The following is a 21831-nucleotide window of genomic DNA, read 5'->3' on the forward strand; positions in this document are numbered from 1 at the left end:
TAGTTCTCTGAATGTTGGCTACTTGTCTCTTTACTGTGAAACTAACTAATATGTTGTCTTGCTCCTGTCTTTCTGATGGTCTCTCTCTTTTTTATTATTTTTCTCCATCCCTTCCCCACTTTCTCACCCACCCCAGGCATTCCTGTCTCTGTGTGATGTCCTGACGGCCCACAACTACCAGTTGCAAGTGTGGGATCCCTCGTCTTACGGCCCCCTGCTCTACACTCCCGACCCGAAACTTCAGAGGGCGCTGCTCGCCTTCATTCTGGAGCACGTCTTCACTGGAGCAGAGTACGACAGCCACAGCAGGGGTGAGACCATTGACAACTCTACTTCTGATTACTGTAGATACTCTATTAGAGAGGGAGAGCGAGCTAAATGCATCCCCCTCTTACCATACCTCTACCTGACTTGCTCACCCCTTCGCCCCCAGGTCCCCAAACTTGAAAAATCAATAGGAGTTTGTCCAAAGTTTTCAGGAATGTATTAAGTCGGTAGAGTGCAGTGATGATGATAAATGATATCCGTAGACTAGATGAGGCTAGAGAAAATGGCACCTCTGTCTCTTTGTTTCGTCCTGTGTCTTACACACTTGTACCTTTCTCCAGCAGATGGCACTGTTTTTCTTTGTCAGACTGTAGGATGGTACAGATGTACAGTATGTCACAGGTTTACAGTTCACTCCCTGTTTCTGTTACAAGTTAATCATGATAATACATTCAGAGATTAAATTCACAGCCACAGTTGTAAGATAATGGATCTACACAGAGGTGCTCCTGGGCTATAAATCACTTCATATTCTACTTCTAAAACCTGACTTCAAATCCCGTAGGAAAGCCAGTAATACACACCCAGTGCTACACAGACTCATTATACAGTGTGTCATTAGTCCAAGAGATCATAAGTATTTGTTAGGTGACGTGTCTATGGATGCTTTGTATGGCGTTTGGATATATTTTTACAGATTCCACAGTGGGAAAAGTTACTATTAAAAAAATGGCTATATTTAAACAAAAAGGAAACTGGATCGATAGAAACTACATGCACTGCTTTATTCTCCGAGAATTTATTTTGTGTGGGCCATTTACTGTGTGTTGAGTATTGATGATCAAGAGGAGGCATTCATAATCAATGGTACTTGACGACAGTTTTTCTCATGTGAAACATATTGCGTCCTCACACGGATAGTCCAGATAAGTCAATAAGCGCACAGGAAGGAATTTCTCATATGTTCAAACAAATGCAATATGGGACTATTGGTTTGGAACATGTAATAAAGATCTATTGTGTTATTTGATTTACTTCGTGGCCATTATAGTATAGACACTGTTTTCTATTAGGTGGTGGATTGGAGATCAGTCTCGGGGCAAAGGCATTAAGTTATGAAATAAGGGCAATGTTTTTCCGTGAGAAAATAGCATTAACTTTGGTTCACCTCTGAGAGTGTTTTATTGGCTCTGTGAAAGATTGAACCCACATGGTGTCATAACTATAGTTGCATGTTGTCACTTATTTCCACCTGTTAAACCCATTGTCCTGAAACTAACTAAACCACTCTTTCCCTCATCTGTCTCTCATTCCCCCCCTTTCTTTCTTTTCTCTCTTTTTTGCTTTTCCTCTTGTTCATCCTTTTCTCCCCCTCTTCCCCTTACTCATTCTGCATCTCTCTCTCTCAGGTAGTGATGTGGAGTCTGGTGAGGGGAGGTTGGAGGAGCTCCACAGACGTAGGAGCTTATTGGCAGGCTACTGTAAACTCATAGTACACGGGGTGCTGGAGATGAGCATGGCTGCTGATCTCTTCAAGTATTACATGAAGGTAACGCTACTATCACAAAGTCATTTCTGCATACAATATACATATTTCAAGGGAAATATACTGTGTATTCAGAAAGTATTCAGATCCCTTGACTTATTCCACATTGTTGTTACAACCTGAATTCAAAATGGATTAAATATCATATTTTTTTTCTCAGCCATCTACACACAATACCCCATAATGATGAAGTAGAAAATGTTTAGACATTTTTGCAAATGTAGTATTGAAAATTAAATACTGAAATGGCTAATTTACATAAGTATTCACACCCGAGTCAACATGTTAAAATCGCCTGTGGCAGTGATTACAGCTGTGAGCTTTGTACACCTGGGTTATACAATATTTCCCCATCATTTTCCCAATTCTTAAAGCTCTGGCAAATTGGTTGTTGATCATTGCTAGACAATAGTTTAAGTCTTACCATAGATTTTCAAGCAGATTTAAGTGACTCAGAAACAATCACTCTTCTTAGTAATCAACTCCTGTGTAGATTTAGCCTTGTGCTTTAGGTTATTGCACTGTTGAAAGGTGGCTGGGTGTATTGATTGCTCAAAGGGATATTCTGTTTTTTTTTTGTTTTTTTACTCATCTACCAATAGGTGCCCTTTGCAAGGCATTTGAAAACCTCCTTGGTCTTTGTGGCTGAATCTTAGTTTGAAATTGAGGGACCTTACAGATAATTGTATGTGTGGGGTAGAGAGATGAGGTAGTCATTCAAAAATCATGTTAAACACTATTATTGCACACAGCGTGAGTCCATGCACTTTATTATGTGACTTGTTAAGCACGTTTTTCCTCCTGAACTTATTTAGGCTTGACATAATAAAGGGGTTGAATACTTATTGACTCGAGACATTTCATTATTTAATTAATTTCTAAAAATAAAACATGATTCCACTTTGACATAATGGGGTATTGTGTGTAGACCAGTGACAAATCTCAATTGAATCAATTTTAAATTCAGAAATTCTAAATGTGGAAAAAGTCAAGGGGCAATACTTTCTGAAGACACTATGTTTTCTACTTGGGTAGGACAAAATGTCAAGGTAGAACATTGCTGATTGTATTCAGTTTTTTTGGTTTTTACTCATCAACCAATAGGTGCCCTTTGAAAACCTCCCTGGTCTTTGTGGTTGAATCTGTGTTTGAAATTGAGGGACGTTACAGATAATTGTATGTGTGGGGTACAGAGATGAGGTAGTCATTCAAAAATAATGATGGGGGCGAGGGGGCAGAGGCCAGACGCCACATGAAAGGCTCCGATATGACTCTCACCACTGATACTTACTTTCTCTCTCTCTCTCTCTCTCTCTGCAGTATTATAACAACTTTGGTGACATCATTAAGGAGACTCTGAGCAGAACGCGGCAGATGGATAAGATAGAGAGTGCTCGCACGTTGGTGCTCTGTCTGCAACAGGTTGGCCAGGGTTGTCCTCCCTCTACCCCTTCACCTCGTTTTTTTTTACGTCATGTTTCACCCTTCCCTTTACCCTCCATGGCGCATTCCAACAACCCCCCCCCCCCCCCAAAAAAATTTTTATACATACATACAGTACCAGTCAAAAGTTTGGACACACATTTTCTACATTGTAGAATAATAGTGATGATATCAAAACTATGAAATAACACATATGGAATAATGTAGTAACCAAAAAAAGTGTTAAACAAATCAAAAGCTTTATATTTGAGATTCTTAAAAGTAGCCACCCTCCACCAGTCCTATTTATCATTTACAAAGATTATACCACCTTTTTTTTTCTTCCAAAAATATATGCTAATTGATAAAATATGAGTTCAACCATATGTTATTTTTCTGTCTTTTCTGGTGGATTAAACTGAAATTGCAACCAACTTTCTATGGCTTGTTTTATAAATAGCTATTTTTTACATTTTCAAATAACCGAAAGTGAGAGAGTGTAATCTGAAGAAAGGGGAAAAGACCATTCGTGAACATTAGGTCAGCCATTCTTACTAATCTGCCAGAGAACCAGTTTGGATTTAAGTACCGTAATTTCCGGACTATTGAGCGCACCTGAATATAAGCCACACCCACTGAATTTAAAAACATAAATAAGCTGCATATGTCTATAAGCCACAGGTGCCTACCGGTACATTGAAACAAATGAACTTTACACAGGCTTTAACGAAACACGGCTTGTAACAAAAAATAAAAAATTTGCAGTAAACAGTAGCCTACCAAGAAAGTCATTGGTCACTATCTTCCTCCTCCTGTGCACTGAAACCACTGAAGTCATCTCCTTTCAAAAAAAATTTAAAGCTGGAAAAATCCATATATTAGCCGCGTCATTGTTTAAGCCGCGAGGTTCAAAGCGTGGGAAGAAAGTTGCGCCTTATACCGTAATTTCCGGACTATATCTTTTGTATGACTGAAGCCTTTAGTGAGAGGTCTAATGCTTTAATATTTAATCATTTATTTAATCATTTCTGCCGTCTGAATTCACATTCATTATATAAATAGGCTCGTTTAATGTTGTCTGGCTTACCGTTCCAAATAAAATGTAATTTTTTTTGTACAAATAAGCAAAGAGGTCAACTGGGATATAACTAAAGAGTTAACCAGGGTGATATTTTCCTTTCCCTGGTAGCAAGGGATTATTTATTTTTGCTAACTTTTTATTAAAATGTATTGTAGTTTGGTAATTTCTGTCTTTTGCGTACTTTTGAGTATGTCCACTTCACCATCAGACCATTTGATTGGTAAACTATACAGTAATGTAAAAGTTGTATTTTTTTGTGATTCAATACGTAATATAGTACACTTATCATAATTTGCTTGTAATCCAGAAACGTTAGAATAGATTTTTTGCATCTTCCTCAAATGAAATCCATTGGGAGAAGGATATTTTACATGCATTTTAAATCTGTATCCAAAAGAATTGAGAAATAATTAAAGTTGGGAAATGTGTGACATTTTGGCACTATCCAGGCCTCCAGGTTTTAGATATTCACATTTATATTTTTTATTATCCATAAAATGTATTCTTCCCATGGTAAAGTTTTTAAATGAACCCAATACAGACTAATCGTAAAGGCCTGGGTAAGGCCTAATGGCAGATCCCACAGAGGAGGGAGGAGTGGCTTGTAGGGGATGCTTCACTCAGCTCTGCAGTATATGGGTATGAGATGTCCTTTAGTTGGCTGGCTAATGGATGGCAAATATCATTCAGGTCTAAATGAGGGAGAGAACTGAGTTTGATTGAATTGAGCTGATCAGATTTTAGTTGGATTTGATTTAACTGAGCTTATCTGAACTGAACTAAATTGAGTAAAGTACACTTTAGAGTTAGATTCAGCTGACATGAATTGAACAAAACTGTGACCAAGTTGATCAGTGACGTCTCTCACTTTTTCCTCAGTTGTTCCTGCGTCTGAAGCAGGAGCAGGACAGTGGAGTCACCTGTAGCTCAGGTGTCCAAACATTCAGCAGCATCAAGGAGCTGGCCAGACGCTTCTCTCTCACCTTCGGCTGGGACCAGACAAAGTCCAGAGAGTCCCTCGCTCTGATCCATAGGTAGGTAAACACTACCCTCATAACCATGCACACTCACGTCCCCTTAACGTTTTTCATCGTGGTTTCCGAGGCCTCATTTCACCACACCAGTACTATGAGCATTTGTTTAAAATAATACTCATAATAATTAGACTAATAATACAATTGTTAGCACATTTCCTACGCTCAATGCACTCATGTCATTCATTCACTTTTCCTCTCTCTGTGTGTGTGTGTGAAGGGACGGTATAGAGTTTGTTTTTCAGGGGTTTGTCCAGAGAGCAGAGAAGCCCTCTCCTCCGTACCTCTCCTACCTCACCATCCTCAGTGAGTTCTCCAGCAAACTCCTCAGACCAGACAAAAAGATTGTGTAAGTGTGTTCTCTTCTCTGTATATGTATAACATGCTTAAAGGCCAAGTGCAGTCAAAAAGTGATTTTATACAGTACCAGTCAAAAGTTGACACACCTACTCATTCCAGGGTTTTTCTATATTTTCACCATTTTCTACATTGTAGATTACTAGTAAAGACATAAAAACTATGAAATAACACATGGAATTATGAGGTAACCAAAAGTGTTAAACAAATCAAAATATTTGAGATTCTTCAAAGTAGCCACCCTTGCCTTGATGACAGCTTTGTACACTTTTGGCATTCTCTCAACCTTCATGAGGTAGTTACCTGGAATGCATTTCAATTGACAGGTGTGCCTTAAGTTAATTTGTGGAATTTCTTAATGTGTTTGAGCCAATCAGTTGTGTTGTGACAGGGTAGGGGTGGTATACAGAAGATGGCAAGAACTGCTCAAATAAGCAAAAAGAAACAACAGTCCACCCTTATTTCAAGACATGAAGGTCAGTCAATCTGGAAAATGTCAAGAACTTTGAAAAGTTTCTTCAAGTGCAGTCGCAAAAAACCATGCGCTATGATGAAACTGGTTCTCATGAGGAACGCCACAGGAAAGGAAGACCCAGAGTTACCTCTGCTGCAGAGGATAAGTTCATTGGAGTTACCAACCTCAGAAATTGCAGCTCAAATAAATGCCTCATAGTGTTCAAGTAACAGGCACATCTCAACATCAACTGTTCAGTGGAGACTGCGTGAATCAGGTTTATGGTTGAATTGCAACAAAGTAAACCACTGTTAAAGGACACCAATAAGAAGACTTGCTTTGGTCAAGAAACACGAGCAATGGACATTAGACGGGTGGAAATCTGTCTGTGTCAACATTTTTGGATGCAGAGTAGGTGAACAGATCTCCGTATGTGTGGTACCCACCGTGAAGCATGGAGGTGGTGTGATGGTGATTTATTTTAGAATTTAAGGCACACTTAACCAGCATGGCTAACACGGCATTCTGCAGCTATAAGCCATCCCATCTGGTTTGCACTTAGTGGGACTATCATTTGTTTTTCAACAGGACCAATGACCTAAAACACACCTCCATGCTGTGTAAGGGCTATTTGACCAAGAAGGAGAGTGATGGATTGCTGCATCAGATGACATTGGCCTCCACAATCACCCGACCTCAAGCCAATTGAGATGGTTTGGGATGAGTTGGACTGCAGAGTGAAGGAAAAGCAGCCAACAAGTGCTCAGCATATGTGGGAACTCCTTCAAGACCGTTGGAGAAGCATTTCTCATGAAGCTGGTTGAGAGAATGCAAAGTGTGCAAAACTGTCATAGGCAAATGGTGGCTACTTTGAAGAATCTAAAATATATTTTGATTACTGTTTTTTTTGGTTACATGATTCCATATGTGTTATTTCATAGTTTTGATTTCTAATATTATTCTACAATGTAGAAAATAGTACAAATAAAGAAAAACCCTTGAATGAGCAGGTGTCCAAAGTTCTGACTAGTACTGTATATATTTCCACATGGAGGTTGGGATAATACTGTGAAACTCAAAATAATGCCTTTTTAGATCTGGTGATATCACCAGGCAGTCCAAAACTCCATCCCACCAAAATAGGCTGACATTTCAGGCAGTTAATAGACCAATATGAAAGAGTTCCAAACCGCTCTGCCAATAACAGCTAGTTTTCAGTTTTCCCCTCCCCACTCAGACCACTCCCAGACAGTCCTCGCTCAAGTTCTGCTTGAGAAATTGCTCTTTGCTAAGAAGCTGTGTGTTTCTTTTTGACCATATTAATTCAAAACAATCACAGTAAGGTACTTAATATAAAATAATTTTTGGTAACTATTGAGATAAAAATGGCTGCATTGGACCTTTAAAAGACTGTTTGTGTGTCAGTGGACTAGCTTAAACCTGTCCCTCTCTCCCTCCAGTTACACCTACCTACAGAGGTACGTAAGTGAACAGACCATCAGTAACAGAGAGGAGTGTTGGCTGCCACTCATCTACTACCGAGCCTCCTTATTGGCTACTGGGGCTGAGGGGGAAGATGCTGTGTCCTTCATCAGCTCTGATACGCTAAAGCAACCGTCTCTAGCCAATCGCTCACGCTCTCCCTCTGTCAGACACAGCCCTACTGCTGATGGTAGGTACTTTGACATCATCCGACAGGGACCTTCTGATCATGATGCCCACCATGACATGACTTCCATGAGTAATTGCACTTTGTATTGCTTTGTATAGGATTTATTCTTGCATATTGAGTTTTCAGAGTGCCATAAAAGGCCGGCAAGATCGTTATGCACACAGAACATATTCGATTGAGCAGACTGATAGAGAAATGTATATTGTCTTTGATAGGAGACATGAGGTCCCCGTCTGCTCTTACCTCTACTGAGACCAAAGTAAGGAGGCCCCATAAGGCCAGCAGCAGTACAAGGTAGAAACCCTAACACTTATCCCAACCCTAACCCTGAATTAAGTGGATTGGAGATGGAACCGATCCCAACTCTGGCCAAGTTTTTACTCCTTTCAAATACTTATTTCTTTCTGTTTTACCTTGATGGAAACACTGCCTTCACTCATTCAATCACGCACAGATCAGTGATTGCTTCCCCAAGAAGGGATGCATAAAATGTAAAAAAAATAATTAAATATTCAAGCAGGGCTCACTGTTTCTTACCATAGAGTATAATCGTTCTATTAATTATGTCTTTGACCCGGGCAGCCCAGAGGACAGGAAGCCAGAGGTTGAGCTTGGTCCCATCGTCAGAGAACCCCCGCCGACCATAGTGATTTCAGAGGAGCCGTTCCACGCTAACGAGGAATTGGATGTGGACACCGTGGAGGTTGACCTGTGAACTAGAAGATGGATTAAACAAAATTTGTCACATGCTTTGTAAACAAGAGGTGTATACTAACAGTGAAATGCTTACTTACGGGCCCTTCCCAACAATGAGAGAAAGAAAATAGTGAAGTAATAATAAATACACCAATGAGTAACGATAACTTGGGGTACCAGTACCGAGTCGATGTGTAGGTGGATGAGGTAACTATTTAAATATAACTAGGAATAAAGCGACTAGGCAACATAACAGTAGCAGCAGCGCATGTGATGAGTCGATATAAAAATGGATGGGAGGCAAAGGAGGACTGCATATGTATAAGCAATATGACAAACATTATCACCTTGCCTATCAGAAAGGATGTGGTGGTAGTACCATGTTGCTTAGAACTCCAATACCTATTGATATCTACACAGGTGGCTAGGGGTCGTGTCTGGACAGGGATGGAATAGAGGGCTGGACATCTGAAGGGAGTAGATAAACACCCTTATACGCATCTTAGTTATCAAAAGGGACAACAGTCTTGCTTCCTCGCCTTCATGGCACTGATTTGAAAGAGGAAGAAAATAGGATGGGTGAAAGTAATATGGTGTAGGCTTTCCCCCATCCAGATGTAGGAAAGGAGATGAGACCTGCAAGCCGCTTTAATCTATTGAGACATGGTTGGAGTATTTTTTTGTAACCTTATTTAAACCAACTGTCAAAATAGAACTGGCTCTTTGACAAAAGTTTTTTTTTTTTTTAACAGCTTTCAGCCCATGTAGAAATAATTTGACAGTCTTCCTTAGAGAAGATGCTGTACCAATGGTAGGTTAAGACTAATTACACTGGGTAATTGTCCTGGAATCAAGTATGTGGTGCATTATGGATATAAGCTCTTTTTATTTGTATTGAAACCAATGTATCTGCTGGTGCTGTTATACTTGACCCATAATTGGGCTTCGCTCTTGGGAAAAGTCCCTCTAGATACTAAAGAATGATAAAAATAGTACTGAAGCTTGATAGAATGAGTACAAAGCATAACTCGATTGTTTATATCAACAGCTTTTAGGGAAAGCTAATGGGCTCGTTTTTACACTAAAAGCATATTCATGAAAATGCCAACTTAAATCGTAGCAAATGCTATTTTGGTGCCAGTGTTTTGATTATAAAATAAGCATATTGTGTGTGTGTGTGTGTGTGTGTATAAGGGGTTAGGGTCATATAGACAATGATTATCAATGAGTCAGGTTGCTGTACCAGTATTGTACAAGATTGAACTGCAGATGTGCCCTAGCTAGTAGGTGATTGTGTTATGGATCAGATAATGTAGGTGAGATCTAAATAGGATTGTTATTGAAACACACCACTGTTCATTTGTTGTTCTAATGGTAGATTTTTACACAATGTGGTCTGGAAGGGTGTGTGGTCATAGTAACTGATCAGACCTGTTTTAATTGACTTGTGTCATTGGAAATAGTACCATCAATAAATATTACTCGCACAAAATGCTCTTGCTTCTTTCCATGAAGAAATGCCAGAATCTTTATTTGAACAAAAGATACATTTTACTTCCTGTATTAAAGTACTTTATTTAAACAAATCTGACCACCTATTTTTCAACACAGCAAGCACAAAATAAATATTTACAGTTTAGATTACAAATTTATAACCCCATCTCACACAAAAAAAGCATATGACAGAATATGTTATACTGATGAACTCAATATTGTACAGTTAGACACTGTCTGTGCCTTGCCAGGCATTTGGACTGAGCTCCAGCACTCTACTGCCCCTCCCAGCAGGTAGACCATACCTTTTTACTTTGCAATCGGATCAGAAACTACTCAATATGGTTCATATCTCTGGAATGTTGAATTAGCCAATTCCTAAGAATGAGTAACAAAACAATGTTTGTCATTGATGTGGGATATTAACTTAATAATTTAAGTGCGCTGCAGTGGCTCTTGTCTAATGGTTACCAAACTGTTTCATGCTGTGATCGACCCACCAAAAAGCCTCTCGGATCTCCTAATGACCTAAATGTTTTTACGCTGCAACCCACCCAAGGCCTCCTGAATTGCCTCGCGAGCCACCACATAGTCACAACCAAGAAGTGTTGAGCCAGGACCCAGTAGGAACCAGCATTTAAACCAATTAGTGTATGTTTAACACCACTGCGAAGATGACAACAGCACCTTTCTCTTATCACTCTGTTGCAACAATGTGTTTGTACCTTAACTAAGTAAAAAAAGAAAAAGGCAAAACATGAGGGGGTTTTTGAGGCCATGGACTGAAGTGTCTTCTACTTAAAGGTAAGAGCTGGTAACGGCACCTGCATTGTTTGGCAGATCAAGATGCTACTTCCCACCACAGAATGTGTCTTCTTCCTGTATTGCCTAGAGTCTGGTGGGCGTTTCCTGTTCCTGTGGTTGCCAACTTCCACTAAGTAACCATGTGATGTTTGTTTGTCCTGTAGTTTGGTGGTAGCGCTTGTTTTCATTCCCAGTTTGACGAGTGTCTGTGGTTCAGAATTAGCCGTGTGATCGTATCTGTACCATCGTTTAGTGTGAACGTTTGTGGTTCTGGTTTGGCGTTCAACTGCTCACACTGCTATATGTCCTGTAGCCCGTAGCCGCTTCTTCTCCCTGTTTTGTTGGTCTCCCAGTGCTGGTCATTCAAAGTCGTCCTCATCCAAGTCCAGATTGCAGTGAGGATTGGGGATCTCAAAGAAATGTCTCTCCTCTGTCCTCAGACCCAATTCACTGGAGATGTGACTCAGAGCATTGTCATACCTACAGAGAATATATGAGCGAGAGAGAAGTTCTTCCACATTGTGAAATAAAAGCATTGCATTTTTTTATTTTACCTTTATTTAACCAGGTAGGCCAGTTGAGAACAAGTTCTTATTTACAACTACGACCTGGCCAATATAAAGCAAAGCAGTGCGACACAAACACAGAGTTACACATGGGATAAACAAACGTACAGTCAATAACACAATAGAAAAGTCTATATACAGTGTGTACAAATGTAGTAAGATTAGGGAGGTAAGGCAATAAATAGGCCATAGTGGCAAAATAATTAAAATTTAGCATTAACACTGGAGTGACAGATGTGCAGAAGATGATGTGCAAGTAGAGATACTGAGGTGCAAAGGAGCAAAAAAATTAAACAATATGGGGATGAGGTAGTTAGATGGGCTATTTACAGATGGGCTGTGTACATGTGCAATGGTTGGTAAGCTGCTCTGACAGCTGATGCTTAAAGTTAGTGATGGAGATGAGTATGCAGCTTCAGTGATTTTTGCAGTTCGTTCATCATTGGCAGCAGAGAACTGTAAGGAAAGGCGGCCAAAAGAGGAGTTGGCTTTGGAGATGACAAGTGAAATATACATGTGCTACGGGTGGGTGTTGCTATGGTGAGCTGCGATAAGGCGGGGCTTTACCTAGCAAAGACTTAGATGACCTGGAGCCAGTGGGTTTGGCGACGAATATGAAGCGAGGGCCAGCCAACGAGAGTATACAGGTCGCAGTGGTGGGTAGTATATGGGGCTTTGGTGACAAAACGGATGGCACTGTGATAGACTACATCCAATTTGCTGAGTAGTGTTGGAAGCTATTTTGTAAACTACATCGCCGAAGTTGAGGATCGGTAGGATAATCAGTTTTACCATGTTTAGCAGCATAAGGAGGCTTTGTTGCGAAATAGGAAGTCGATTCTAGATTTCATTTTGGATTGGAGATGCTTAATGTGAGTCTGGAAGGAGAGTTTATAGTCTAACCAGACACTTAGAATATGTGGACAACTACAAATACCTAAGTCAGAACCGTCCATAGTAGTGACGCTAGACGGGCAGCGATCGGTTGAAGAGCATGCATTTAGTTTTACTTGCAGTTGGAAGCCACGGAAGGAGTGTTGTATGGCATTGAAGCTCGTTTGGAGGTTAGTTAAGTGTCCAAAGAAGGGCCAGAAGTATACAGAATGGTGTCTGCGTAGAGGTGGATCAGAGAATCACCAGCAGCAAGAGCGACATCATTTATATATACAGAGAAAAGAGTCGGCCCGAGAATTGAACCCTGTGGCACCCCCATAGAGACTGCCAGAGGTCCGGACAACAGGCCCCCCGATTTGACACACTGAACTTTATCTGAGAAGTAGTTGGTGAACAAGGCGAGGCAGTCATTTGAGAATCCAAGGCTATTGAGTCTGCTGATAAGAATGCGGTGATTGACAGAGTCAAAAGCCTTGGCCAGGTCAATGAAGACGGCTACACAGTACTGTCTTTTATCGATGGCGGTTATGATATCGTTTAGGACCTTGAGCGTGGCTGAGGAGCACCCATGACCAGCTCGGAATCCAGATTGCATAGCGGAGAAGGTACGGTGGGATTTGAAATGGTCGGTGATCTGTTAACTTGGCTTTCAAAGACTTTAGAAAGGTAGGATAGATATAGGTCTATAACAGTTTGGGTCTAGAGTGTCTCCCCCTTTGAAGAGGGGGATGACCGCGGCAGCTTTCCATTCTTTAGGGATCTCAGACGATACGAAAGAGGTTGAACAGGCTAGTAATAGGGGTTGCAACAATTGAAGTGGATAATATTAGAAAGAGAGGGTCCTGATTGTCTAGCCCAGCTAATTTGTAGGGGTCCAGATTTTGCAGCTCTTTCAGAACATTAGCTATCTGGATTTGGGTGAAGGAGAAGTGGGGGAGGCTTGGTCAAGTTGCTGTGGGGGGGTGCAGAGCTGTTGGCCAGGGTAGGGGTAGCGAGGTGGAAAGTACCTACATGAGACAGGACAAAAAGTGGTACAGTAGATATGCAGGGATCAACTCCATGGAGGAGCTACCATCGTTCAAGAGATAAACAGGTCAGGACAACAACAGGAGCAACAGGTGGGAAAATACTGATGGTGAAGAGTTCCACTGAGAGTGCTGAGGAAGGGATTGGTTTTGAAACACAGCTGCCATATCAATTCCATTTCAGCCTGTAGCCCCTACCTACCTCCCTACGTCCTAGGTGTTGAAAGAACAGAGTGTAGAAAGAGTGTAGTTATGGCAAAAAATACACCCAAGCTTATCAGAGGACAAGGTGGAGTGCTTACCATGTACCTACCCACTACTACCTATCCAATCCTTTTAGACATGTACCTAGAGGCTAGGGGTGGAATTGGAACTGAGCGAGCATGGAGAGAGTGAAGGAGTGAGAGAGAGCCTGCACCCTGAGGATAGACAGACACCCTGGTCTCTTACCTGGCCAGGCAAAGTAGCCTCTCCCCTCATCCTACCCAGCCTGTCTTTAGAAGTCTGTGGTGTTCCTAAAACCACCACACAATAGCCTGTTAACAGCCTTGTCCCTCACACTGGCCCCCTATAATCATTCTACACAAACACAGCAATCCTCCTGAAGTCAAGCCATAACAAAGAAAACTTTGCATACATAACATCTACAGTGATAATCTAACCCTGGCTTAGTCACCAACAGTCACTAACCCTGGCATTCCTACTGCAAAATAGGTCAAAGCACAAATGATCCTTCAGGAGAGCAGTCAGTCCCCTAACCAACTGTGAACTCAACTATTGACTTTCTCCTCTACAGAAACAGATACTGATGAGAGATTTGTCATTAAATCAACAAGAGGCTTCTGCGATTCTGTCCAGTAAATTATAGAACACTGGTTGAGTGTAGTCAGTCCGTCCGTCTTACCTGTCGTTGTACTGATCAGTAGTAGTCTCCTCGGCAACCAGGATGTCGTACTCCTCCGCTGCATATTTTTCCCAGTCCGAGATCTCCTGGCCCTCTGTCTCAGCCTCCTTACAAAAGACAACCAACAAAAACTCCATTATCCATCATCCCCCACAGCCTCTGAGGTCATATCATCCCTGCGTAATAATAACATCCTGTCGTAGTCAATAGTTACCCTTACAACAGAGAAGGGGTCTTTCTGCTCGTGGTCCAGGTATTTCTCGATGTTGAAGAAGGTGTCATAGAAGATGTGAGACAGCTTACACTGCTTCAGGTCCCGTAGGGTGATCTTTCCTGGGGAGAATAGAAATCTCATTTTTTTATGCCCAATTTAGCTGCTTTTCAAGATTTAGTGGTACTCCCAAACTAGGTCAAATAAATGTCAAATACCTGAGCTGCGCTTGATTTAGTTTACCTGGTACATTGGAACCAATACTGTAGTCATTTTTGTCTCAAACTAAATGAAACACCTCAAACATGTTCAGTTGTGGCATATAGTATGTGTTTTTCACCCAGGTCTGGGAAGGTGGGAAGGTGTTAGCAAATTACCAAAGCTTCGGTCTAAAAATGCTACGCGCTGGAACTAACAGCTACTTGTGGCATCAAACTAGGCTAGCATTCATAGTCGTGTGCTGGAGTACCAACTCCGGACCACACACACAATACATTCGGAAAGTATTCAGACCCCTTCCATTTTCCCACATTGTTACATTACAGCCGTATTGTAAAATGGATTAAAAAAATCCTGTCTACACACAATACCCCATAATGACGACGCGAAAACAGGTTTAGACATTTTTGCCAATTTATTACAAGTAAAAAACAGATACCTTATTTACTTAAATATTCAGACCCTTTGCTATGAGACTCAAATTGAACTCCGGTACATCCTGTTTCCATTGATCGTCCATGAGATGTTTCTACAACTTGGAGTCCACCTGTGTAAATTCAATTGATTGGACACGATTTGGAAAGGCACACACCTGTCTATATAAAGGTCCCAGTTGAAAGTGTAAATGTAAATGTAATGAAAGTGCATGTCAGAGCAAAAACCAAGCTATGGAGGTCGAAGGAACTGTCCTAAGAGCTCCGAGACAGATCTGGGGAAGGGAACCAAAAAATGTCTGCAGCATTGAAGGGCCCCAAGAACGCAGTGGCCTTCATAATTCTTAAATGGAAGAAGTTTGGAACCACCAAGACTCCTAGAGCTGGCCACCCGGCCAAACCGAGCAATCAGGGGAGAATGGCCTTGGTCATTGAGATGACCAAGAACCAGATGGTCTTTCTGACAGTGCTCCAGAGTTCCTCTGTGGAGATGGGAAAACCTTCCAGAAGAACAACCATCTCTGCAGCACTGCAACAATAACTTTATGGTAGATTGGCCAGACGGAAGCCACTAATCAGTAAAAAGGCACATGGCAGCCCAGCACCTAAATACTCTAAGAACATGAGAAACAAGATTCTATGGTCTGATGAAAACAAGATTGAACTCTTTGGCCTGAATGCCAAGTGTCGCATCTGGAGGAAACCTGGCACCATCCCTACGGTGAAGTGTGGTGGTGGCAGCATGTTTTTCAGCGACAGGGACTGGGAGACTAGTCAGGATTGAGGGAAAGATGAACAGAGCACAGTACAGAGAGATCCTTGATGAAAACCTGCTACAGAGCACTCAGGACCTCAGCCTGAGGCAAAGGTTCACCTTCCAATAGGACAATGACCCTATGGACAACCACCCTAAGCACACAGCCAAGATAATGCAGGAGTGGCTTCGGGACAAGTCTCTGAATGTCCTTGAGTGAACCAGCCAGAGTGCGGACTTGAACCCGATGGAACATCTCTGGAGACCTGAAAATAGCTGTGCAGACACTCTCCCCATCCAACCTGACCAAGCTTGAGAGGATCTTCAGAGAAGAATGGGAGAAACTCCCCCAAATACAGGTGTGCCAAGCTTATAGCATCACACTAAAGGGTATAATTGTTGCCAAAGGTGCTTCAGCAAAGTACTGAGTAAAGGGTCTGAATACTTATGTAAATGTGATATTTAATTGAACTTTTTAATATATTTTCTAACATTTGTAAAAACCTGTTATTCCTTCATCATTATGGGGTATTGTGTGTAGATTTTTTTTTTTTTTGGGGGGGGGGAGACAATTTAATACATTTTAGAATGAGGCTGTAATGTTACAAAATGTGGAAAAAGTCAAGGTGTCTGAATACTTTCTTAATGCACTGTATACCCCTGGCAACGTGGCTGTGAATCCTGCCTCAGCCCATCTCATCTGTCTGTCCCGCTACATGCATCTCTTTCTCTAATTTCTGACTGTGCTGTCAAATAAATTGTAAATACGTAAAGGTTAGAACCCTTTGATTAGTCAGTCTTTCATTCAGTGCAGGAATGTATTACTATTTGTCCCAGTCGCTGTGATGTACTGGTGTGTGTGCATGCTAGCTCTTTACTTCATTGCTAACACGTATCTATTGTCTCATGTCATTATGAAACCATTTTATAATTTGGGTTTAGGTGTCTGACCCTCGACCTCCGGCCTGACCAGGTCGAGCATCTGACAGAGACAGTCCTCGAAGGGCAGGGGCTCGATTGCCATGGTCTCCAACTTCACACACTGCTCCTCATAGAAATACTCCAGCTCGTACATAGACAACACACCGTCCCCATCCAGGTCCATACACCGGAACCAGTACTCTATACTGTGGAGGGAGAAAGAGAGAGACAGGCTAGATACACAGGATAGAGTGGTATCACCAACAAATCAGTACTCCATATAGAGGGGGGGTGGGGGACTATTTTGTTTCCAATGTGAGACTGGTGTTACTGTATGTAGTACCTGGTGTCAGTCTTCTTGTCTTCTTCGGAGATGAGGAACCAGACAAAGTCAGCGTAGCTCAGCCTACCGTCTTTACGCAGACGTCTATCCCTGGGAGGAGAGAGATGGGTAGGGCAACACTCAAACACACCACTCCAATTTCACCTTCAATTCTATCAAGCTTCATTTGCAGGGAATATTTGTTTATTTCTAGAAAATAGCAGTATCTACACAGAGCTTTAGACAATAGTAGATTAAATGTTGCGTTTATCTAAGGAAAAACACACAGGGGACCCAAGCCAACCTCAACTCAGTGAAAGGAGTCTATACAGAACACAGTGTGGAACGTCATAACAGCCATTAATTAGTTAATGTCTCTTACCTGGTAACTGTCCCAGAAAATATTCTTTCAATCATCTTGTGGGAGATAGCTGGAAAACATAGGGAAAAAAATAAAAAATAAACTTCACAAACTAGGCAAGATAACAATGTGACGCGAGTTACTGTATACAAGGTCTTTCATTATAGATGTGATCCAGTCACAGATCATAAATCCAGCTCATTGGTAAGTAAAGTGAATGATTTAACTGTTAACCTCTCCTTTATCTTTTCCATACAATAAATAGTGATTTCTGCTTGTAGGGGAGATCTATAGGACTAATAAATGAAGCCAGACATGGCGTCATCCAATTCAACCAAGACATTCATTTGGGGGGTGGGTGGGTGGACGAGTTGGGCCTATTGCCCCATTGATCTTCCTTTCCTGTTTCCTTCATGACCAGGAACATATGGAGTGGTGTGTGGGAGCAAAAGTACTTGGACTCCACTTGAACATTAAGGTTGCCTTGGTAATCCTCTGTGTGTACACACACACACCTTGGTCGTTGTGTCGGACCAAAGGGGTATGTCACGAAGCTAGCGCTTTCCAACTCAACGGTTATCCTTAATTGAGAATTGAGTTTGTGAACTCTATATCCCGCTACGTGACATACCCCTTAGCTCTCTTTTGTCTATGTAGAGGTCGTGTGTGTGTGTGTGTGTGTGTGTGTGTGTGTGTACCTTGGTCGTTGTGTCGGGCCAGGTCTCTCTGGTCTATGTAGAGGTCATGGTCTGTGTCCAGCTCCCAGAACTTGCAGTAGATGACGTAGAAATGTTCGTAGGAGAAGAACTCTGTCAGCTGGTTCACGTCCTCCTCCTGCTCTAGCAGGGCCACGTTCTGTTGGACCAATCAATTCATCAACCAACCAGCCAAAATCAAAATCACTGGTGACTTACTTAGCACTTTTAACAGATATAGTGAGGAAAAAAGCTCCCAAACCATTGGAGGAACTAGACTCGACAAGAGGGTGGGCCTCATCTTCATCCGACTCACAGCATTACTGTAGATGTGACAACTGATCAGTTCCACCTCAAAGCTTCCTTCCTACCTGGAGAAAGCTGCTTTTCCTGAGCTCTGAACAGCTGATCCTGCCTGACCATGACCTGTTCACATTGTAGAATATCCTCTGGGCAACCTGCAGACAACACACAGCTTTAATAGCCTCCAGAACACTCAAAAGATCACTTCAACTCATCCACAGACAAGATCACTTCAACTCATCCACAGAAAAAATCTGTATATGACAAAAAGGCTTCAGAGTCAGTCACGATAGGACACATTTGACATTACATTAAACATCACACGTTAACCTCTGTAGACATACCAAGTGGTATGGATTGAAAAATGCCAAAATGTCTTTTGGTGTGGTATATATAATGACTTACTGTGGTGATGTAGCGTGAGTGGAAGTCGGACGCCTCCTTCAGGAAGGCCAGGCCTGTGTGAGAGTTCACCACATCCTGAACAACACAGACAGGAGGTTAATAACATTACAACAAGGCCGGGGAGAGGTCCAGAGGACTAACTGGGCCTTGCCACAAGACAAGCACCAGAGAGACAATCAAACATAGAAAAGTATGTCAAATCACTCTCTGGAGACTTTGGAGAGTTAGTAGCAGAAAGACAGACCCCATTTTCTGCTCTGCCTGTTGGAGAGATGTTGAAAGGGCTTGACTAGCTCAAACACCATATTCAAGATGTATTGGAACTTCAAAAAGGTGGCCTAAAGTCAAGCAGCGTCCATCCATATAGCCGCTCCATCTGTTGTGTAGATCCAGCTATGCATTAGGAGAAATCCGCAGACCGCAATGGCAGATGAATGGGAAGAATCTAAATTGGGAGGACAATTGAATTGCACTTTTGAAGTATGAAAGCATCTAACAGACTCTTATCCCTTTAAATGTCCGGCATGAGTAGGGGACATCGTGGAGACATTGAGACCATGGAAACAATAGGAGAGGAATGAGAGAAGAGGCCTGCTCTGTTATATAGCTGCTCATATTCTCCATGCTGGACCACCACACACACAGATGCTTTCATGTGGTGACTGGTGAGCTGAATCGCCAATGAACTGTGCTTTTATCCAAGCCATGAAAATCACTCATGCCCCCTCTGTCGTTTTTTAACCCCTCTCTGTCAGATGGGTGAAAGGAACTAAACGTTGATGTAAATGCGAAGGCGGCAGTGAAATTAAAATGGCTTTATTTTGAGGCGGACTGCAGTGTGCCCACTCCTCCCCCCTTAACCCTTCCCGTGAGAAATGAAATAATAGAAAAACCCATAAATCACCAGGGTGAGGAAACTGCCTGGGACAGTCACATCTACTCGGCGCCAATCCTTCCTTCATTCATCACAACAGTCAGAGCCCATTCGCCCCGGCGTCGCAATACAAATTAAACGGCGAGTGCCAGAAGGCATCTCCTCCCGGTATGCTAACGGGTGTTTTGTCACGGCCCAGACGGATCTGCCAGCATGAATATGAATCAGTCCAATGTGGGGCAGATACGGTACACCACCAGGTAGGTAGGCAGACAGCAGGGTTTATGTTAGCCGGTAATTGACGACTTTTGGCCAATCCTGTCATACACTCCGATTTCGCACTTTTGCACCATTCTCTCACTCTTTGCGTGCATGCATCTGCTGCTGAGGAGAGAGCAAGAGAGGAGGCCATTGTTGATTGCTAAGATGGAGGATTTTTTCATTTAATTAAAACAAAAGTTTGAGAGTATGCTTATAGTGTAAAGTTTACAAGGGGAATGTCCTCTGCATGGAAACGTTTTAATATTGTAGTGGACAAAGATGAGAAGAACGTTGGCGAGAACAAATGCAGGCTACCCTATTCAAATGCAGGCTACCCTATTCAGGTAGGATGCTTTTGGAACTTTTTTTTTATCATGCATTTTTTATTGTATTGTTATTATTATTGTATATCATTGTTATTATTGTAGGCATATTAATTCATCTAAACCAGTTATTTAAATATTCAAAATAGGTTAGGCTTCATTCTGTTGAGACATTTTTGTGTGCTAAATTAAGTAAGATCTGTCATTTTAATTGTGTGCTCCGTATTTAAAGGTAAGTTATAAGTAGACCTGTTGTAAAATAAATATCATTAGCCTATTGCTTTCATTTGTTGGGTAAGGTAGGCACTAGCCTTTCTTGGTAATTGCTGCAATAAAGCCTGTTCAAAACTTTTGTGAAATTTTAAACCAGTTCGCAAATGTTTTTCATTCTGTTGAGCCATTTTCTCTGGCCATATTAAGTTTAAACTGTAATGTTGTGTTTGCCGCAATATAATATCCTGCTAGTATTTTCCCTAGAAACAATGGCTCGACTTGCTTTTGATATTACCTTAATAAAGTTTAGAAACTTTTGTGAAGGTTTGGAGTAGTATGGTTATTAGGCTACAATACTGCAGGCCTGATATGAAGGCAGTGCACACCGGCACTCCAACTGACTCCGACAGTTGAATTTGAGGTGAGGAAGAATGTTTAAAGCCTACCAGAGTTACTGATAATGGAATTTTATATCCTAATGCTATAAATTAACAATCAATAAGCCTTGACTAATCCCCAGGGTTTGTAAGACACTGGGTTCATAATTACGCAAGGACTCAGCTTTCTGCAAAAGGTCTGTTCAGTTTATTCAGAGAACGTTCTGAGGTCCAAATGACAAAGATGTTCATTTTATCCTCTCTCCGCTTACGCACACACATCCACACCCAAAAGTAGATAACCTATGAACACACATACGCACAGACAGTAGGTGAACAGTATCTCTTCCTTGACCTGCTACCACTGTTCCAGCACTACCTGTTCCTTTCCCCATAGATTAGGAGAACCTTGAAGGCTCCTCCCGGTATCTCTAAACACACACACACACACACACACACACACACACACACACACACACACTTCTCTCCCTTTCAAGCCTCTACTAGACCTTTGAGACTAACGTTCAGTACATTAATCATTAATTATCCATGCTACATAACTACTAATTAATGATGGATTATTGATTCATTTACCCTTATTTGATCATTCTCTTATCAGTTACTCATATAACGTAATAATATAAGAAATATTCTGATCGAAAATGTATGCCCCCTTCTGTACGCCTATGTGTATAGCAGACGCACTAGTATCTGACAAGGATAAAGAAATATGTCAGTGTCGTAACATGTCGCCGGCAAATCGCTCTCTCTGGGGCTAGGCCTAAGCTTCTGTTTGTTTGTATGTCTTTTTTTTTACTATTTTCTACATTGTAGACTAAAGAAAAACCCTGGAATGAGTATGTGTGTCAACTTTTGACTGGAAGTGAGTGATATATATATATATATATAGCTCAAAAAAATAAAGGGAACACTTAAACAACA

At 41.5% G+C, this 21831-nt stretch overlaps 2 protein-coding genes across 10 annotated transcripts in view; one reads left to right on the top strand and one right to left on the bottom strand.

Moving 5' to 3' along the window:
- Positions 1 to 10021, top strand: part of si:ch211-269e2.1 (cohesin subunit SA-2) — a 48493-nt gene extending 38472 nt beyond the window's left edge. For all 6 annotated transcript variants that reach the window (XM_029703626.1, XM_029703631.1, XM_029703629.1 and 3 more), the window contains 8 exons: positions 137 to 311; positions 1677 to 1816; positions 3134 to 3235; positions 5196 to 5350; positions 5571 to 5699; positions 7622 to 7833; positions 8049 to 8127; positions 8416 to 10021. In XM_029703626.1, coding sequence (XP_029559486.1) covers positions 137 to 311; positions 1677 to 1816; positions 3134 to 3235; positions 5196 to 5350; positions 5571 to 5699; positions 7622 to 7833; positions 8049 to 8127; positions 8416 to 8548 — 1125 coding nt within the window. In that variant the 3' untranslated portion in view covers positions 8549 to 10021. The remainder of the gene's footprint in view (positions 1 to 136; positions 312 to 1676; positions 1817 to 3133; positions 3236 to 5195; positions 5351 to 5570; positions 5700 to 7621; positions 7834 to 8048; positions 8128 to 8415) is intronic.
- An 18-nt stretch (positions 10022 to 10039) lies between these two features.
- Positions 10040 to 21831, bottom strand: part of ppp2r3b (protein phosphatase 2, regulatory subunit B'', beta) — a 67920-nt gene continuing 56128 nt past the window's right edge. For 2 of the 4 annotated variants that reach the window (XM_029703633.1, XM_029703636.1), the window contains 9 exons: positions 18842 to 18916; positions 18505 to 18591; positions 18137 to 18293; positions 17460 to 17508; positions 17099 to 17188; positions 16786 to 16961; positions 14431 to 14549; positions 14217 to 14323; positions 10040 to 11307 (listed from right to left, as the gene is read on the bottom strand). In XM_029703633.1, the coding sequence (XP_029559493.1) occupies positions 11187 to 11307; positions 14217 to 14323; positions 14431 to 14549; positions 16786 to 16961; positions 17099 to 17188; positions 17460 to 17508; positions 18137 to 18293; positions 18505 to 18591; positions 18842 to 18916 (981 nt within the window). In that variant the 3' untranslated portion in view covers positions 10040 to 11186. Of the gene's footprint in view, positions 11308 to 13762; positions 13828 to 14216; positions 14324 to 14430; positions 14550 to 16785; positions 16962 to 17098; positions 17189 to 17459; positions 17509 to 18136; positions 18294 to 18504; positions 18592 to 18841; positions 18917 to 21831 lie in introns of all 4 variants that reach the window. The other 2 variants (XM_029703635.1, XM_029703634.1) reach the window with 2 other exon arrangements.

The sequence above is a fragment of the Salmo trutta genome, chromosome 20 (genome assembly GCF_901001165.1).
Source record: "Salmo trutta chromosome 20, fSalTru1.1, whole genome shotgun sequence".
Taxonomy (NCBI): domain Eukaryota; kingdom Metazoa; phylum Chordata; class Actinopteri; order Salmoniformes; family Salmonidae; genus Salmo; species Salmo trutta.